The following is a 14,848-nucleotide window of genomic DNA, read 5'->3' as shown; positions in this document are numbered from 1 at the left end:
ACATGCTGATGTTTTTAATTGTTGTTGATCAGTGCTTACACTACGTCAAGGACTTTTCAGCTTCATATATGGCCCTGCCAGCAAGGAAACTGGGGGTGCACAAGAAGTTGTGAAGGGACACAGCCAGGACAGCTAACCCCAGCTGACCAAAGGGACAATCCATACCATATGGTATCATGCTCAGCTTATAAAGCCAGGGGGAGTTGGCCACGGGGTGGTGGCCTGCTGCTTGGGGACTGGCTGGGCATCAGCCAGGAGGTGGTGAACAACTGCATCGTGCATCACTTGTTTAGTATATTCTTTTAATATTACTACTATTTTTCCTTCCTTTTTTGTTCTATTAAACTGTCTTTATATAAAATGATGAGTTTTATCTTTTTTCTGATTCTCTCATGCATCCCACTGAGGGGGAGTGAGCTTTGTGTTTAGCTGCCTGCCAGGCTTAAATCACAACAACTACATACCCTCCCCTCCATCCTCAACACAAACCTGTGTCCACTAGAGCAAAAGAAAGCATCAGTATTATGGGAAGACAAGTGCTTGATACAGAAGTGTCACCACACAAACAGAGTACCCAGCAGCTGCATTCCACAATTCTCGTTTTAACCCAAGCAGAAAACAGCCTCCAATTTTACACTACATTTTTTTTCTTAAACAAGCATGGAGTACTGTTATTAGAGACAGTTTATGATGTTCTTCATTTACTTCAAATTGTGCCAATAATGTACCCAAAACTATGAAAAACAGCTTTGAATTCTGACTAAGAAATCTCGGTTGGTTTAAGAAAAACCAAATATATATCAATTATCCATCATCTCCTTTCACTCAGAGACCAAGAAGAGACATTGAAAGCAAGGTTTCTTTTAGAGCATTTAAGCTGTGAACATGTAACCCCTCATAAGCCTGTATATTCTGCAGTCTATACATGTAACAGACATTGAATAAACATGGATAAAGATCTCAACAGGCAGTGAGGAAGCTGCAAAACTATATATAAAGGAACCCAGAAAAAGACAGATAACAAATATTCACAATTGAAGTCAATGTATTCATAATACTAATGGTGAGGCTAACACACAATTTGCAAATAAACAAGACATTCGCAGGTTCTGTAAAAGGACCACACTGGCTCCCTTTTTATTTTATTTTCTCCATGTGTAGGAAAAGGCTTAGGGAGGACACTGGCACTGTGCTGTGCTCCTTCTGGGTGATATTTTTATAAACTGTCCTAGTTTGGGGTGAGTCAAATATTACTGGACTCCCACTGCAGTAGATTTGCTTGCATGCCTGTGATGGAGCCTTTTCAGAAGCCAAGAATGCTCTCACATACCATAATGCCAATTTCTAGCTTCCCACAGAGTGCTGTATTTACTACACATCAAAGGCCCATTTCTGCTAATGCATACAAGAGAGAAACTCAAGTGTCACAATCAATTTAATCCAGCATTCATCCAGGCTGCTGCCTTTGCCCTCATCCCTGTCTGCTTGTTCCTGCCGCTCAGGATCTGTTTTGTGGACTCAGCCAGAGGACTAGTCAGTCTGTAAACTAACCTGGGAAAGAAATCCTCTGTAAAAAGCTTAATTGTCAGCTGAATCAATTCCCACAGCCAGTTTGTAGTGAGGCTGTGTGAACACCAGTACAAGCATGAGGGTGTAGGCAGAAAAGTGCTAGCTGTGTGCAGGGGAAAGTGGAAATGCTCTTTTCAGCAAAAATAATGTCAGTCACAGAGCTAGAGCTTTATTTATAGCGCAGGAGAACATACGGAGTCCAACAGGAAACAGGGTTTAATTGCAGTAGGTGTTCAGTCTTTCATCCAAAAAGCTGACTCTATGCCTGAGACAATTCTGCTGCAGGTAAAAAATGAGCAACAAGAATCAGATGTGGTAGTATGTCAGGGCACACCAGAGAACCTCTACTTTAATTTTTCTTCCTACAGTATCACTGCACCTGTGCCTGAGTCTGTGCCATGATCTTCTCCTTCTGCCAGTGAAAGCAACAGAATAGGTTTCTGTTATTTTAATTCTAATTTGCTATGGGGGCAGGGGAGAGAAAAGCCTTCAGGTGGTGCTTTAGGAGTTTTCTTTTTCCTTTTTTTAAAAAATAAATTTAATTCTTGTGTGGTGAGTGCCATTTCTCCCTTTTCTCTGAAAACACTGAGGTCTATACACTCCTTGTCAGAACACACAGGGTGCTAAGTCTTCACCTGGATACTGGACTCATCTGCTCTATATTTGACAATGGCTAGCTAGTACACTCCCAGGAAAAAACATACACCACGAACCCACCAGTGTTCTGTTACTTCTGCAAATTTTCTTCTCTACTGTACAGATGAAATCTATTGATCAATAAAGACTAAAACTTTAATATGTTAATTATTTTTTTAAAAACTTTTCTCCAGTAAAGTCACAGAACAATTTCTTTGGTTGAAATTAGAAATAGCTGAAAAACGGCTAAGATTCAATATTCATTGCAGGCAGTCCTTTCTATAAGCCACACGCTTTTTTTCAAGCACATTTTACTATCCAAGCATTTCAGTCTTACACTGAAATGCTTTAAAGAAGAGTTATAAGCAAACTTCTGTACTACAAGCTACAATTTTTTTACATGTTTCAAACAATTTCCTACCATACCTCTTCATAATGAAAATAACCTCTTCTTTGCCCTAAATCCAATACTCATCCTGTCTGTATGCTTGCTACTACCCACAGTAATAAAATTATATTGCTGAAACGGATATTTAGAAGATGGGTACATGGATTTTTAGCAAAAAAAGCTATTTCTCTAAAAACGTCTTTAAATAGTGGCTCAACTCTAGTGATCTCCCTTTAGTATTCTGGAAGCAAAAACAATATTCAAACAGCTAAAAAAGCCAAAAAGGTTGACAACATAACTGTTAAACACAATCTAACAAAGATGCTCCATTACCTTTTGATGGGGAATTGAACATTATATAATATCTCTTACTTCTGCAAAGAACTAATGGCTATAAAAGAATAAAGTACAGCTTGAAGCATTATGCAAATAAAAATCAGTTAGTATCTACCAACACAATAACACATAACGAGACACATGATGATCAATCTCAGTAAAAAAGGGTACTTTATTAAAGTAAGTTTTACAATGCATGTATGAGTTTAAAATGTGTCATACTTGTTATATACACACAGAAAAATTTAGACAAACCATAGTATTTTACGAAGTTAATTCATGATTGAGTCTAAGCTCTGAAAAGCAGGCCATGGTTTTTCCTTTAACCTGAGAACAGTAAGTAATTTTCTGCATGAAGATTTTTCTTTCCATCTTACTTACACACAACTTCTATCTAAAGACTTAGTACCATCAATGCAGCTTTAATTAAATGTAGACAACTAATTCAGCTGTAGGTTAGGGAAGCATCAATTGACTGTATTGCAGCTCAGAGAGATCAGAAACTCTCAGATGCATAATGTTCCGGCAGTCACATCCTATGCTGGACCAACTCAATCGCTCCCAGCGTTCTTCACAACTCATTTAACAGACTAGCAAATTCTGGTATGACTGACAAGTCTTTCATATTATGGGCTCTCAGGCCGCTGTTAAAGGCTGGATGAGAAACAAACCCTAAGCTGAAGCTAATAAATGTTAACTGCACAGTTTGGTATTCAGAAAGTCCTGATTCCCGCAACAGAAAATACTAGTAATAACATTTAAAAGTCTATTTTTCGGTGGTGGATTTCATGGGCCCATTTGTGATATTTCATTCTGTCTTGTCTGTGCTGTTTACACCTAACTTTGAAGCGGATGGATAGCAACTTTCTACTATGTCAGGGAAATCCTCCCAGCCACAGCCACTCTGCACCCTGCTTGTGAGTATGTGGGCAGGCTCTGAAACACATCAGTGCCTGTTTGTTCACTCTGTCACCAGAACTGGAGGTTTCAGATCTTTATGCTGCCAACCCAAGTGTTCCAAACTTTTCTCTGTTCCACTTTCAAACCCCATATAAAAGCAAATTGCTCATAAGTGTTTTATTACCTATATATCTACCTCACTCATAGTCATTCACCTAGCTTCAGTGCTATATAATCTACCTGTAATCATAGAGTCATAATGCTGTATACATTACCTCAGCCAGAATACTGATGCTAAATAGGCTTGCTGAAGAAAACATGAACAAAGTGACCAGCCTTGCTGAAGATAACAGGGTTTGCAAAATGAATGCCATTTTGCAAATGGAACAAAACCCAGCTCCCCTCAAAGGGTGGTCCAAGCTCAGTATCTCTCCTATATAACCAAAATTCCTTCTACCCAAGACATCTTGACAGCTGGAGCAATCTGATAGACAGGGCTTAGATTAGGCAAGTTTTTCCTGGCATCCCAGCAACACGATCAGACTCATCCCATGTTCCAAATTTTTTCGGCAATAGGAGATTAAACTCCCAAACAAGCATAATACTGAGCTGCAATTCAAGGTTTCAGGTTTGAGGTTTGCAGAACACACAGCCAGGTGCACCATCTACTCAAAAGGCTAAGATCTGCTTTATCATCACACTTCGTAAGGGCTAGGGATTTCCAACGATCAAACAAGGCAGTATTCTGGACTAATGCCATTTTGGAAGTAAGATCTAAATAGCTATTCCTCGTTTAAAATTAATCTAAGAGAGTTAGGTCCATAATTACAGTTCCTAAAACCATATGCTTCTTTTTCTAGCAGAATTTCTCAGCAACATATCTGTTTCTTGCACTGACCAGCTCACAAAGCATTCACTGATGCTCCTTTCAGAAGGTTCCTCATTTCCACGCAAATACCTGTGCAACACTTAAATGCTGCCACAAATCACATTATTTTTATCAAGAGAATATCTGAAATCTATAGGATTTTTCCACAGCCAAAATATATCATTTGGAAAGTGCTGTCTTTGAAGGTACTAACTCCGCAAAGAAGATACATTCTTAACATGCTTTAGGTTGCAAAAAAATCAGTGAGAGCACCAGCTCAGTAAAAATCCCTGTATTGCTCAGCATTTTGGGGCTATCTCATTGTGTGAACGTTGACAAGGCCAAGTGCAAGGCCCTGCACGTGGGTCGGGGCAATCCCAAGGGCAAACACAGGCTGGGCAGAGAATGGATTAAGAGCAGTCCTGAGAAGAAGGACTTCAGGGTGCTGGTGGATGAGGAGCTCAACATGACGTGGCAATGTGCACTCACAGCCCAGAAGGTCAACCATGTCCTGGGCTGCATCAAAAGCAACGTGGCCAGCAGGTTGAAGGAGTTGATTCTCCCCCTCTGCTCTGCTCTGGTGAGGCCCCACCTGGAGAGCTGTGTTCAGCAGTAGAATCCCCAACATAAGAAGGAAACAGACCTGCTGGAGCGCGTCCAAAAGAGGACTACAAAGATAATCACATGGCTGGAGCACTACTCCTATGAAGACAGGCTGAGAGAGTTGGAGTTGTTCAGATTAGAGAAGAGAAAGTTCCTGGGAGACCCTACAGCAGCCTTCCAGTACCTAAATGTGGCCTACAGGAAAGCCATCGAGAGACGTTTTACAATGGCATGTAGTAACAGGACAAGGGGAAATGGCTTCAACTGAAAGAGGGTGGGGTTTGATCAGATATTAGAAAGAAATTCTTTATTGTGAGGGTGGTGAGGCACTGGAACAGGTTGCCCAGAAATGCTGTGGATGCCCCATCCCTGGCCCCTATCCAAGGCCAGCTGTGAGCAACCTAGTAGAAGGTGTTCCTGCTCACAGAACCAGATGATCTTTAGTGTTCCTTCCAGCCCAAACTATTTCATGATTCCATCTATTTATCTATATATTTTTACAACAGCAACCAACATAATTTGCAGCCAAGATCCAAAAAGCAGCTCTCAAAGATGGATTACAGTTTTTAATAAATGGATTTTTTAGCACTGACTGAGATTACTGTCTCATGTTTATTTGATGCTTCATTCTCTTCAGAAATTAGATATTGATGAGAATCTGTGTCACAAAAGTATTTGAATCTCTATGCAAGAGGAGAGTGGATGAAGACAATGAAGACAGATATAAACACTTCTGAATATAAGTACAGTTAGCATCTAATGCATCTTCTAAAGAGCGTAAGCATCATCACATTTCCATTATTTTAATATGACCAAAATGAAAGATAACAGCAGAGTTGATATGATGTGTTCATATAACCATGGTGATACGAGATAAAGACAGGAGCTATTTTTTAGATTTCCAATATTATTATCCTTAACAGGCTGTAAGAATAAATTTAAAGGTGGAGAGTGGAGTGTCAAAATGAGTCCTTACCTTATTTTTCTATATACGAAGCCAGCATGCAAAAACTAATTTACAGGTACAGGACTCAGATGCCACATATGTTACTGGGATGACTCTCTCCCGCAGGAGTTAAGGCTCAAAATGATTACTGAATGTTGGCCACAGAAAGCTTCTGGAACTTGATAGTAGCAGTGATGAGCCAGATGATGCAATCAACACCACAAGTCTGACAGGGATTTGTGATGCTCAGACAAATATTGTATCAAATCAACTCTTGGTGAAAAAGGAGATTGGAAGAGAGAGAATCTATTTTAATCTGATATTTCCAAGGAAGGTGTGCTTTTGTTTTATGGCTAAGTGAGACCAACAGATAGCTGCTGCAGAAAGAAGCAACTCTGCTGCTCCTTCTTGTGTGCTGTACTTGTTTGACTCTGCAGTACGTCTGTTCGGGGAGTTGAATCAACAAACCTTCTACAAAACAATGCAATCAGTTTTTCTGCCATTTTAACTTCTTCTGAAAGCACATGGCCAAGGAGCCAGGTAGGGGGGTAGAGAAGAAAGCTCATCCCTTGCAGACACGATCACCTATTAGACTGACTAATTTGTAATAGAGAAGCGCTCCCTGAAGTTCCTGTCCACAGTAGAGTTCCTCAATAGACTGAGCTGGGAAGAGGAGGATTTGAGATTGAAAGCAGTTAGCAACTCATTTATTTGCAATCCTGTGGATTCACATCTTTTAAAGGATCGTGCTATGGCATGGAGTCATCCTTATTATAGTCCCACACATGGGACTTTATAAGGCAATTTATGTTCAGCATTTTTACTGGATCTCACGCTCCTAACTCAATTACTTTTGAAAAGCTTGCCCTCTAGGATCACTTGCAGCCCAAGCTCTAAGTTTTAAGACTCCTTCCATACATTCAAAAGCTAATTAAAAAAAAAAATCAACTTCTGTTCAATGTCAATAACATAACTTCCAGGCAGAAACATTTTTTGTCACAGGTGAGAGGAATCCATGTCAAGAAGAAGGAAGACAAAGGCAGAAAGCAGCATTTTGTCAAAGGATAGCATGGTCCATTTTATTACTGCAACTGAATCTCTGTGAAACTGTGGCCAGTGGAAGAGATGTTTACTGTATTAGTGTGACTGTAGCAGTGTATGCAAGGGAAAGGCCCTTGAAAAGGTACAAGGAAAGGAGAAGTGAAGAAATGGGAAAAGCTTTTCCTTTGCTGAACAGTGATCTGCAATTGACACAAAATATTCCAAGCAAACATTTATTTCTTCTAGAAGCCAATTCCTAACTTCAGTTTTCTGATACCATGAATTTGCTCAATGATATTTTGAAAAGAATTTTTCCTCCAGTTACTTGCATACTTAACCAAATGGGCTGAGGAATGTGTCTTACCATACAAGTGTCCAGATCCTCCAAACGTTCTATCTCTGTCAACTCCTCAACTGTGATGATAGAGCGTTTAGTTGGTTTTTCTTCAGCTAACTCAATCTCCAGTGACTCTTGCTGTGGAAGTGGTTTGCCACGTCTGGTCAAATGGTCAGCCTGGAGACAAAGATAAGAGACAAGAACACACCAGTCAAACTTTAAAAAGACAAAGAGAACCCAACCAGAAGGTTTACAGAACTTCAGTGATCACAGGAACCTAGAAAACCAAGTACAAAAGCCAAGCTCTGTTGTGTGTGCTAATCTTCACACTGTGTTTGTTTTATAAAGAAAATAAAAGTGTGGAAGGGAAGCTTTCTCCTAAACTATTTTTTTTAATTAACAAACACAAAGGCATGTACAATTTCAGTTAATATAATTTTTCTAATTATTCAATGGCCAAATGTTATCACCTGCTATAGGAAAAGAAGGACAGCTTTGTTAAATACCTCAGTTCTGTATCACTGAAGAAATAGATACGGAAAAGCTCTAACAACAATAGAATCCATTTTTAGACCTGCATAGCAAAAACTGTTACTAAGACCACAGAGAATGTTACGTGAACCACCCTGGATTGTACTTGGAAGCAAGCGGGTTCATGCAGTCATGAAAATGATGAAATATTTTCTAGTTCTTTTGATAACTAAAGAGAACATTAAATAACACCTGTTAAAAGCAAGTATTTCAAGACCAGCTAGCCCAAATCAGCAGAAGCCTTCAAAAAGGCAGCTAAGGAGAGCTGTAGTCCACTGTTTAACATCAGCACAACTCCCAACAGCCAGTGGATTGCGGTTTTGTTAACCATCAAAAACAGATGACCTGAGTCAATTACAGCTCATTGAGACTAGTGTCTACTCAGGAAAAACAACTGGAGAGCTCCTATGGATTTATCTTCAAGCACTCTAAAATAGCTACAATAATAATTAATGCTAATCATCATCACATTAGGCAAACTGAGGTCTTCTCAAACAAGGTTTATTTTTCAAAGTTGCTTCAAACACGACTATGTCAGTGCAACACAGACATTTGTAGGTGGCTGAATTAGTAGTAGGTGACACTCCAATTTAAGGAGCTGGCTCAGAACTGTTTCAGTGCATTTAATATTTTCTGTTTTAAGAACTAGCTGCCAGCTCTCAGATTGTAGCTGTCAATTGAAGATTAACAGTGTTAAATTAGACAGGAGTTCTGTACTCTTCAATGTTTTCACCAGTGTTATGCTACCTGAAGGAACCTGCAGCTAATAGAAACATAGGAGAAAGAGACATGTTACTAATGCAGGCCAAAATGGATAATAAGGTAAATCAATTCAAATCAAATGTACAGACAATCCTCCAAGAGCAACTAGCAACTATGGACACAATCCTAAAATGCAACAAGTGCCAAGCATCCAGAAGCCATTAGTGATAGGGAGTCTAGCAAACCCTGCCCTGAAAATGAGCTGCCACTGAAACTCTGATGAAAGGATGGAATTCTTATCTTCTTGGCTATGTAAATACAAGGAGTGAGGAATATCAGGAGAAAAAACATTTCACTCCTGTGTACAGTATTGGTTAAAACATTGGAATAGTCAGTCTGGTTCTGGAGACCATAATTTTAAAAGAGGCTTTTAAAACAGCTGGAGAAAGTGCAGAGGATTGTCACTGGAGGCTGGAGAAAATGACATACTCTGCAAGAATCAGGGTATGTCCAAGTTGTGCAATACCACTGGACAGAGACAGCCCACTGCTCATGCCAGCTGAGCCTCCTCCAGGACAAACTGGAGCTCATTAATGTGGTCACTCCCACAGCAGGCTGCTGCTGCTGCATAGCTCCCGAGACCAGAGGTTGTACCTTTACACAATGCTGCTCTGTATTACAAAGATGCATGCTCAAATAACACAGCCTTTTATTTAAAAAAATAGAAAGGAGGGGGAGCAGAAAGAATGATTTGTTTTCTGTGTGTGAGGACTTTCATAAAGAGGAAATAAAGAGAAATATATATGGTTCCCTTATCTTGTGGAGAAAAGCATCTGAAAAAATTCATGACTGCAAGTTGAAGCCAGAGAAATTTCAATTAGAAATGAAGAGAAACTTTAATCAGGAGAATGACAAACAGTACTGGATTGTCCTTACAGACCCCCATTGCATTAGAAGTAAAAATGTTTTTCTGTAGATACAGGGTTGTTTATTTCTTCTACTCTTGATGAAACAAGTACCTTTATAATAATAAGTATCTGTGCCTCCTGACAGCTCAGCACCTTCAAGTAGCAAACTTTGTTTCCTTTCCTATGTTCCTATTCCTCTCCCTTCAAACTAGATACCTAAATTTCTGAGATAGCCTCAAGATATATGTTCAGGGAACAAGGTCTCAGCAGTCTCTAAGGAATTCTAAAGAATGAAATCTTACCTCTCATTTCATGAGCAACCAACCCTTATCATCTCACCACAGCAAATACCATCATTGTTCTCAAGTAAGGACTCAATGCTGCATCCTGATGGTGTTTTTACTTCTAGGTCTGACAACAGCTCAAAAGATGATAGGACAAATATACAATACAGTCTCTTCCAAGGTTGCATCTTTCTTAAAGCAAAGAGGCAAGAATCCCAACATCATATTTCAAATGATGTCAGGATGTCAATGAAAATAAGACCAATTTCAAAATAGAGCTGTGAAAGGAGAAACTGAACAAGTTATGAATGTAAATGGCACTGTTAAGGTCTGGTATATTAGATATCAACCAGAGAAATACTCACCAGTTTGTGATGGCAATGGGAAAGTGCATCCAGAATTTCATCTACAACTCGGTCAGACAGGAAAGAAGCCACTGTCAGCTTTACTTCACTGTGTCAGGATTAAAAATGAGAGAACGTTTTAATTCACGCAGGAGAATTTTGTCTTTATTACACGTTCAACAGTATGACGATTATCCATAGTGCTGTCACTTTATTTGAAGTAAAACATTAGAGGGTGTCAGGATACATGACTGCAGGTTTCAGAAATAAACTCATGAATCACACAATAAACACAGGAGCCTCTGTACCATATTTAACCTGCTTCTAACAGTTTTCCATGAGATGAAATGAAAACATCTGGGTAAAAGAGTTGAATAAAAATCAGAAGTGAAACTCAGTAAGGAACACTCTGCCACTGAAGTCAGAGAAACATGAATCTCAGACAAATGGGATAGGACAGTACTGCCTGTTTAACACTACTACACTGAACAACTACAATCCATTCATTTCCTTAATTCCTTTTTTGTGTTTGCCTGACAGCTGAAGGACAAGTATACAATGCTGGTTCTCCATCACAACTTCGCTTCTTCTTTTGCTCTAGGTAACCACTTTCTGTCCGAAGAACTTCATGTCAGCCATTCCACCTACACACATATACAAAGAACACCAACACACCCTGCACACTGAACTTAAGCTTCACTGGTAACTCCCTGTCAAGGAAATGTGTACCCTGAATTGCTCCCTTGGGGTCCCATCTTTGGCGACAGTACCAAAGACTCAGGCTGTGAAGGGCAGCTGATTTGGAGCTCACAAGTACATATGCCTGAGCTGCAGCCAGAAGCTCCATCTCTCCTGCCTCTGCTTTCAAGGCCAAATGTTTCACCTCACACTTTCCAGCAAGTGACATGATTTTATTTTTTTATGTGTGGACTGAGCTGCTTTGGATTAACAAAGCTATTTCTGTGTGGGTCTTTCACTACTGCTGCAGAAAGCCTGGACAAAAATGTAAGGAACTCCTTGGAAAGGCAATAGGGAGGTAGAATGGTGGCCAAGCCACAGTGGGAAGAAAATGAGAGTGAAGGGATCTCTCTAAGCTACTGATATTAATTTAAAACAATATAAGGCAGGAAGGGTGACAGTGTGGCCCCCTCACCCCACTGACAGTTCCAGCTCCTACAAGTGGAAAAGCCAGTATTATTGTCTTGGGGTCAAGATTTGTTTGATAGGACTAAAGTGAAGAAAACTGACTCCCTGAACCAATTTAAACACTCTGAAGGCATAGCTAAAGGTTTTAGCACCTTTTCCTGCCTATTTTGCTGTACTCTGCAAAAATAATTTCCAAGTCTTACTGTTTTCTTCTTCTGCAAAGATATTAGCATCGCAATACAAAATGACATGCTTTTCCATCAAGCAGAAAGGAACTGAGAAAGTTTAAGTACAGGTCAACCACATTATACTGCATAAATATATTCTCTGGTATACATTTGATATGAAAAAAAGCAGTAAAAGGTTAGGGAAAAGCCTCTTTTTTAAAGGACAAACTAAGAGTTATTTAGGGTAACAGTTTCTGCTCCAGGTTTGTGGTTTGAATATTCAAGTTTCCATTTCTTAAGTATGTCTGTCTGCTGTGCAAAACTCCCATATAAAGTTTTAAAGTGATTGCTATGGCTACAGGACAAGACCAAATGCAGCAATAGACAAAGCATCGCAACCAGTCAAAGCAAAAAGTGCAATTTCCTTCTATTACATTAATTCAGTATTACCCAAAAACATAAAAAGGTTTTAAAAAATGTATCAGTCATGAAAACGTTATTTGTGCACCAGAAACCAAATCTTTTACTAAATAAAACAGAGCACATGCATCAATAATCTCACATCCCTAGAGATTCCAAATATATGAATCTCCTGAATTAAGTTCACCAGACCCGTAGGGTGATTTCCTGCTCTTTGAATGGTATAATAGAGTTTCTTGTGAGCCACAAAAGCATTCCAAAATTCTTCTATTACACAAACACACATACACACACATACACCCCAAATCCAAATTCTATGACTAATTTTGTCAGATTAGTCTTTTAAAGTACCTAATTTTATTGAGGATATCAATTCCAGATTGCTCTAAGAGGACATTTTTCACAAAAGTGCGTGGAATGGAAATCTTCTCAGTGCTAGCCTCAATCAGGTCTTCACGGATGTGAGCTTTCTTCATTACATTTGGGCAAAGGTTTTCCGCTGCATCCACCATAGACTCAAGGAGCGTCTGCAGCACAGTAAGCAAAAAATAGCATTACATATTGGGATTTACTTTAGCTGGAAGATGACAGCATTATTCTGGTGAATAGCACTACAACACTTTGAGACTTGTAGTTTTGACAATTCTCCTTCCTACTGTCCAATCCATTGCAACTCGGCTGCAGTAAAAGATATTTTACAAAATACAGCTTTTAAAATTAACATACTTATTTAGAAAACATCCCACAACCATACTTGCTTGCCTTTTCAAATATGAAACTTCTCTATGTTTAACTGTCAGAACAATAAATTAGCTTCTCTTGCGTACCCACCACTGCAGTGGATGCTCTGCTGCAGCTGCCTTCCCTCTAAACTGTGTCCTGAATAACCAATTTCCATCAATACTCCAGACCTGCCAATTTGTAAGAAGCACCAGCATATGAAAAAAGGAGACTATCGACAACTCAGTATGCTGTACATGGCTGGAATATACTAGCCAAATATTAAGAAGTAGCTACAAGTGTGATTTGCAGTGGGCATGCAAACCTTTAATATATGTATCTCATTTACATACACTTAAATCCACAGGGAACTTTAGGTGCAGGCAACAATTTTTATTCGCACAGAATCACAGAATGGGTGAAAGGTTGGAGGTCATCTAGCCCAACCTCCCTGCTCCAGCAGATTTCCCTAGAGCACATTACTCAAGGCTGTGTCCAGGCAGCTTCTGAACATCTCCAGTGAGGGAGAGTCCACAACTTCCCTGGGCAATCTGTTCCAGTGCATGGTCACCCACACAGTAAAGAAATTCTTCCTCATGTTCAGGTGGAACTTTCTGTGCATCAGTTTCTGCCCATTGCCTTTTGCCCTATTGCTCAGCACCATCAAGAAGAGTCTGTCTCCATCCTCTTGACACCCTCCCTTCCAATAGTTCTATATATTTATAAGATCCCCTCTCCATCTTCTCTTTGGCCCAGTTCCCTCAACCTTTCCTCATAAGTGAGGTGCTCCAGTCCTCTAACCATCTTTGTAGCCCTCTGCTGGACTCGCTCCTGGAGTTCTATGTCTCTTTCTTTTTAAATGACTGATCAAAACCCCAAACCAGAAGAAAACCATACACACTCCAGAAATAAGACCATGTTACAAACCCCCCAACTCCCTCAACTTTATTTTTCTTAGCATAAGGTCTCCTGTACTGACAGTATCTTCCCTCTTAAACTTTCTCTTAGAAAAATGTTTCACAGAAATCCTCAACGCTACAAAGTTACGCTAGGAAGCCCCTTTTAGTCGCATGAGATTTATCTCCTACCTGTGCCCGTGAGAGAAGTAATTCTGGTTTAAATCCTCTTTTATCACCTGCTGGTTTCTTTTTGAAACCCCAGCTATGACTAGAAGGCTCAAGAGCCCTCACTACAGGCATGAGTGAGGGCTCACGGTGCCTCACATAATCATCCATCTATAAACTTGTGACATGAAAAGTACAGGAAAGCTTTAATGTACAGATGCAGGGATCAGGATGAGTCATAGAACCAGTACTAGTGTCCTTTGTCACTGAAATATTTTTCCTCTAATTGTTTTCCATTTTCATATCCAAAAAGGTTAGGATACCTGTGGTCCTACACAGAAGGTATAAAATAATAAGCTGGTCATCTAGAAGAACAATTTTAAATTCATATGGTTTTACTACATGATGATATGTACCCTGTGTACAGTAAAACACATTCATTTATAAACACAAAGCAGTATTTTCTGATAAGACTAGAAACTGTTGTTTGTTCAAATTCTCTCCTATATCCATCTTACTTCATCTCCAGTCCCAGCAATGCAGGAAATCTATTTTAGGTATCTTCAGAAGGCTGGCTGTTCAACCACCAATTAATTTCCCACCAAATAACTTGTTTCAGAGATTGCAAAAGGCCCAAGCTCATCAGCACAAGATTTGAAAACAAACTCTCTACGTCCATTCCCAGAATGAAGCACTACTTAAAAAGACCAGTAAGGAGGTGTTTTTCTCCAGCAGCTGGTCCTGTTGCCCAGTGAAGCAGCTGTCATGCTGCTGCACTCCAGTGACTGTGAGGTCTCCTCAGCCTACAGTGCTTCCACAGTGGCATATACAAATGCACTGTCCTTGGTTCATGCTTCAGTGTAAGTGCAAGACTCATTTTATCCCAATTTTGAATCCTCCAAACAAGTGGGACAAGCAGCAACTATTAGCAGACATCA

At 39.7% G+C, this 14,848-nt stretch overlaps 1 protein-coding gene across 6 annotated transcripts in view; it reads right to left on the bottom strand.

Moving 5' to 3' along the window:
* Nucleotides 1–14,848, bottom strand: part of CARMIL1 (capping protein regulator and myosin 1 linker 1) — a 194,121-nt gene that overhangs the window by 34,852 nt on the left and 144,421 nt on the right. For all 6 annotated transcript variants that reach the window (XM_064658373.1, XM_064658390.1, XM_064658379.1 and 3 more), the window contains 3 exons: nt 12,478–12,653; nt 10,415–10,502; nt 7,652–7,801 (listed from right to left, as the gene is read on the bottom strand). In XM_064658373.1, coding sequence (XP_064514443.1) covers nt 7,652–7,801; nt 10,415–10,502; nt 12,478–12,653 — 414 coding nt within the window. The remainder of the gene's footprint in view (nt 1–7,651; nt 7,802–10,414; nt 10,503–12,477; nt 12,654–14,848) is intronic.

The sequence above is a fragment of the Pseudopipra pipra genome, chromosome 1, assembly GCF_036250125.1.
Source record: "Pseudopipra pipra isolate bDixPip1 chromosome 1, bDixPip1.hap1, whole genome shotgun sequence".
Taxonomy (NCBI): Eukaryota; Metazoa; Chordata; class Aves; order Passeriformes; family Pipridae; genus Pseudopipra; species Pseudopipra pipra.
This window is presented reverse-complemented; position numbering and strand designations above follow the sequence as displayed.